This window comes from Protobothrops mucrosquamatus, unplaced genomic scaffold (assembly GCF_001527695.2).
Source record: "Protobothrops mucrosquamatus isolate PMUCROS unplaced genomic scaffold, P.Mucros_1.0 scaffold1126, whole genome shotgun sequence".
Lineage (NCBI taxonomy): Eukaryota > Metazoa > Chordata > Lepidosauria > Squamata > Viperidae > Protobothrops > Protobothrops mucrosquamatus.
This window is the reverse complement of record NW_015387344.1, coordinates 233,368-238,347: the sequence shown is the minus strand read 5'-3', so window position 1 is coordinate 238,347 and position 4,980 is coordinate 233,368. Positions and strand designations below refer to the sequence as shown.

The following is a 4,980-nucleotide window of genomic DNA, read 5'->3' as shown; positions in this document are numbered from 1 at the left end:
GCAGAAGCCTCAGCCTCATAATAAATGAACTAAAGACCTTTATTTGCCTTTGTCAGATTTACACCTGCCTTTTTTGTAAGAGCTTCCTTGGCTGAAAGTCCCCCTGGCAGGTGATGCCACAGATGCCTGGTTTCCCCACTCCCAGCTCAGAGAGATGAACTACCCCACATTTCTCCAGGGAGCTTCTGTGACTGAGGGTGGGCTCCCCACTCCAGCAGACTCATTATCGTATGGTTCAGTGTATTTTGGAGAACCAGAAAATGAGTAATGTCAGTAATGAGCTTAATTAGGTATGTTGTGCAGCTGTGTGCTAGCTCAGGCCATTTACTGAGTTAATTATCCAAATCTACCTGCTGTCATGGTTCCAATAAATGAAACCCATCAAAAGAACTTCAAGGCAAGAATTCTTCCTCAAAGAACATTTTATTCAGGAAACAAAGTATCGGCACTATATAGTTGAACCCAAAACTAGTTTCCCTTCCCCCAGATACAAAGTAACAAATTGTAATTCCCACCCCTAATAAGCAATCATAAATCATGTTCTCTAATTAGCCTGAAACACGGGCTTTCTCCCCAGCTCCTCAGTCTGCCAAAACGTTATCAATTCGTCCTTGGCTTCCCACAAAGGAGCGTTTATTGTTATGGCTAGCTGAGCTCAAGCATTCATCCCAACCCCCCTTCTACACCTGATTTCTAAATAGAAGAAAAAGCATGTTAAAAGCAAAGAGAAAATGGCTGCAATTTTCATCAGTTGTCAGAGCGGGAAACATCCAATGTTTACAGCGTTGACATCTGCTGAATTATAAGCTCACTAAACAGGTAGAATTTGCAATGCAACTGACCTCATGCAGTCAAGATTAGCATATCTGCAAATGGATCCACTGAAGAAAGAATCAGTGTTGGTATTTAAATGTCATATAGTTGCCCTGCAAATTATATTATGATCCCACAGGTTGTTCTCAGGTTTGGACCTTTCATTTAGTGATTGCGTGAAGTTGTGACAGTGCCGAATGAATGGTACTTATAATGGGTCATTGAAGTTAAAGCTCTTGCAGTGTCCTGTTTTCACACGATTGTGATTTCCAACATTTCCTGCCAGCTTCCCACAAGCAAATCAGTGGGGAAGCTGGCAGGAAATCAGTCACATATTTATATGATGTAGTCATGAGAAATCAAATTTCACAATTATGTCAACCTGTGACCCCAATTCTGGCCTCAATTCCCAAGGAATACTATGTTCATTTTGTTTCATATGATGGTTAAAGTGAGATTCCTTAATGAGACTAAAAAAAGATTGTAATCTTTTATTTTATTTTTCTTTTAAAAAATATGTATAGCGCGGGGAAGCCCAGAGCCCTGAGTTTTGGCTGAGGGAGGAAGAGGCCAGGAAAATAGAGAATGGAGTTCTGTCAGGTTTTTGGCGGGAAGATTTTTGGTGGGAGAGTTGGCTGGAATCCTGAAAGGCGAGAAGGGGCATTTATCTCAGACAAGGCTAGAAATTTTAGTTAGAATAGCCCTGGAGCTTCTGCTGAGAGAGGAAGAATCGGGGAAAGGAGAGGAGGGCTGTCAGTTTCTGGCGGGAAGACTTTGGAGGAGGGAATTGGCTGGAATCCTGAAAGGAGAGGGGAGATGGCAGAAGCAAACTGATGCAGGCAAGAGGCCGAGCCAGTGACCAGAGGGGGTGCCAAATTTATATATAGGCTGTTAAGCTGAATAGCAACCCAATACCCAGTTTTAACTTTTTTTTTTAAAAAAGAAATTCTGTCAGGCCAATTCAAAAATTAACCTCAATGAGAGCAATTGTTTTGAACTGTAATCTTTTCAATACTGGTGTGACGAAGCCTTGAAATAGAAAAAGACAGTAAGATGTATAGAACTCAATAAACATTTAGTCATTTTTCCCTTCTATGGCGTTCTGGAGCGAGGAACCGCACAGATCTTAAAAGGAAAGGGATGCAGAGTTATTCCTAATACTGGTTCTTCACTGAGCTTCTCCACTCCTTCTGGGGGTTGCAACCTAAATGCCCTCAGTAGGCTGGTGAACATAATGAAGACCTGAATCCTTGCAAAGAGTTCCCCCAAGCAGCTCCGAATACCTACAGTGAAGATAAAATAAAAACACAAAAACAATAGTGGCAACCTTTACTGCCTATTCATTGACCATTTACGACATTTAACAACAATGTAAAAAGGGTATCTCAAAGTGGTGGAGCAAGGCCTCCTTCATTCACTAAGCCCATACCAATTAACAGAATAGAGTCTGCCTGAGTGGATAGTTATAATAAATTTCATAAAACAAAGATGTATCAGTTCAAACCAAAGGCTTACCCAGTCCAAGCTTCTGTTTCTATTGTGGAAATTAGATGTTGATGGGAAGACACCAGCAGGAATTGATTAGTGCAATTCTATATTAGTAACCCTTTTTGTAGCCACTGTTCTCTTTTTTACTCATTTACTCATTAACATTCATTAGAATAGTCGACATGACAGGATTATTTTAGGCTGAGACTTTTCCAGGATCTGGTTCCTCTTTCACACCCTGTCAGGAGAAATCCCTAACCAAGACTAGCACTTCTGCCTGAAGAAAGAGGAAGGAGGCTTTATCCACATTTTAACCTGCTTCAGCAGATGCACTGCTTTTTATTTTTCTCAAATCTCTTTCCCAACAAGTTTTAGCAATCCCATATATGATTTTGTATCCCTTTATTTTCTAACAATGAAAAGAAGGGCTACATTTAAGAAAGCAGTTGTAAGGGAGATTCCTTGTAGGATAGAGTCACCTTGCAGGGGAAATGGGTGGCATAATAAATAAATATACAAACAAACAAATTTCTAATAATTAAGAGCAGATGATTGGATTAGCTTCCCTAAAAACAGTAATTCATACATTTTCTATTGCTTTGCAGAACTCTTTTTATCCCCAATGGGTTGCCATTTTTCCCCATACTTCAGCATACAGGATAAGAAGGATCCCATCTTATACTGTATGTGTGATTTGAGCTGCTTCCTCTAATTCTTTCTCGAACCTTTCCTCTGACTCAACCCAGTGTCCTCTTCTAAATCATTGTCTTTGGATATCAGATACCGTCAGCCCTTGACTCAGGATGGTGAGGCCTAATAGTGGTAACTGCGGTACATCAGATGCTCCTTCCCCAACTGTAGTAAATATACAAGGAAGCCCTCATTTCCTAATCAACTTACCTTTCTCTCTCTTTTCTTTAAGCTGGGACCATTTTTTAAACAAAAATAGAGAGGAAGCATAGAGTCCCAGGCCATTGCAGAATGATCCTTTGGACTCTCTATGGATGTATTTCTGCTCTTTTTTAATCCTGCCAGATTCTCTGGGGGTGAGGGTGGAGGATCCATAAGATAAGGAGTACTGGGGCCTCATTCTTTGGAGAGCCTCTCTGGGAATTTTGTCTCATCTTAGGAAAAATAAGGATTACTAACCTCAAGATTTGACCACAGAACTCATTGACCGGAGCTAATATAGCTGTGTGCATTCTTGAGTTTTACTTAGGTTAATCTAACACCAGGAGAATTGCATCACTAAATGTTTCTTTCGGTTTTGATTTTGATTTTGATTTGATTTTATTAAATTTATACCCCGCCCTTCTCCCGGAGGACTCAGGGCGGCTTACAGCCGGTTTAAAACAATAGTACAGTACAATACAAAATTTAAAAAATTTAAAAATAACTATTCAGATTTGGCTGCTCCTACTAAAAATTTAATTTAAAACCCCTTTAAAATACCCCTAGGCCAGTCCTGCCTGCTGAAATAACCAGGTCTTAAGGGCGCGGCGGAAGGAGGGGAGATCCGGGATCACCCGGATTTCTGGGGGCAGCTCGTTCCAGAGGGTGGGTGCTCCGACAGAGAAGGCTCTCCCCCTGGGGGTCGCCAGCCGACACTGTCTGGCTGACGGCACCCTGAGGAGGCCCTCTCTGTGGGAGCGTATCGGTTTTCATGCTACACTGTTCTCTCCCCCCCATTGATCCAGTTACGTATAGTGGAAAAGAAGCTTCTTAATTTACCTTCCCCCAAATCCCCAGTAGATATAGACTAAATGTTATTTTGCCCTTTAACTTGGGCACTTTCAAATGCAATCTCTTTCCTTACAAGCAAAAGAAACCTACACAGTTTTTTTTCTTTTTACAAAAGAGAAAGAAACCTACATATTACCTGCTCCAAATGGCATAAATGCTTCTTTAGTGACAAAATGTCCTTCTTTGTCCAGAAAATGGTTGGGGTTGAATTTTTCAGGCGTCTCCCATTGTTCAGGATCAAGGAGAACAGAGCGCAGGTCTGGTAAAATCATAGCTCCCTAAAATGAAGAAAGAAAGAAATGGAAACATCTGGACCAGTGGCCCCCAACCTTTTGGGCACTAGGGACTGGTTCTGTGGAGAGAGGTTTTTCCATGGACCAGAGGGGGCGTGGTTTCGCATGCTGCCTGCATCCCGCAGATGGGGCTTTCCTTGTTTGAGCGGCCCTGTTTCTGGCATGCCGTGGACTGGTGCTGGTCCATGTACTGGGGGTTGGGGACCCCTGATCTAGACAATCTCATTTGTTTCTGGATATTCTATTTCCTTTCCTTGCATGTTTCAGGTATATATTTAGGTATATTCAGGTAGTCAGTTTTTTGTAGTTGTTCTGGATCGTGTAATCCTGACTAGAGCATGTAGTTCTCCAGCACTGGAGATGGAGGATCCACCCGTGGGTTGTGACTGTATTCCTGCCCAATCAGATCAAGTCAGCCAAAGTTGTCACGCCCCGTCCTTGGAGCTATGCCCAGTCTTGACTTGATCTGCCCAAAGAACAGGACGTACAACTTTGGCTCGTAGGGACTATCTAAATTTAGTGGTTCCTCCATCTTCAGTTCTACGATTGGTAAAGTAGTTAAAATTGACATACTAAAATTCGGCCCCTCTGTCAGCTCTACTGTGGGGGGTGATTTATTGGGAGACTGAAGGGGGCCCCTTCT

The 4,980-nt window shown here is 42.1% G+C and overlaps 1 protein-coding gene across 1 annotated transcript in view; it reads right to left on the bottom strand.

Moving 5' to 3' along the window:
• Positions 1–1,821: 1,821 nt before the first annotated feature.
• The window catches only part of LOC114922860 (cytochrome P450 2K6-like), a 36,971-nt gene continuing 33,812 nt past the window's right edge, over positions 1,822–4,980 (bottom strand). Inside the window, exons 4-6 of the mRNA XM_029284935.1 lie at positions 4,181–4,322; positions 1,975–2,096; positions 1,822–1,842 (exon numbers count right to left, since the gene is read on the bottom strand). Of these exons, the coding sequence (XP_029140768.1) occupies positions 1,822–1,842; positions 1,975–2,096; positions 4,181–4,322 (285 nt within the window). The remainder of the gene's footprint in view (positions 1,843–1,974; positions 2,097–4,180; positions 4,323–4,980) is intronic.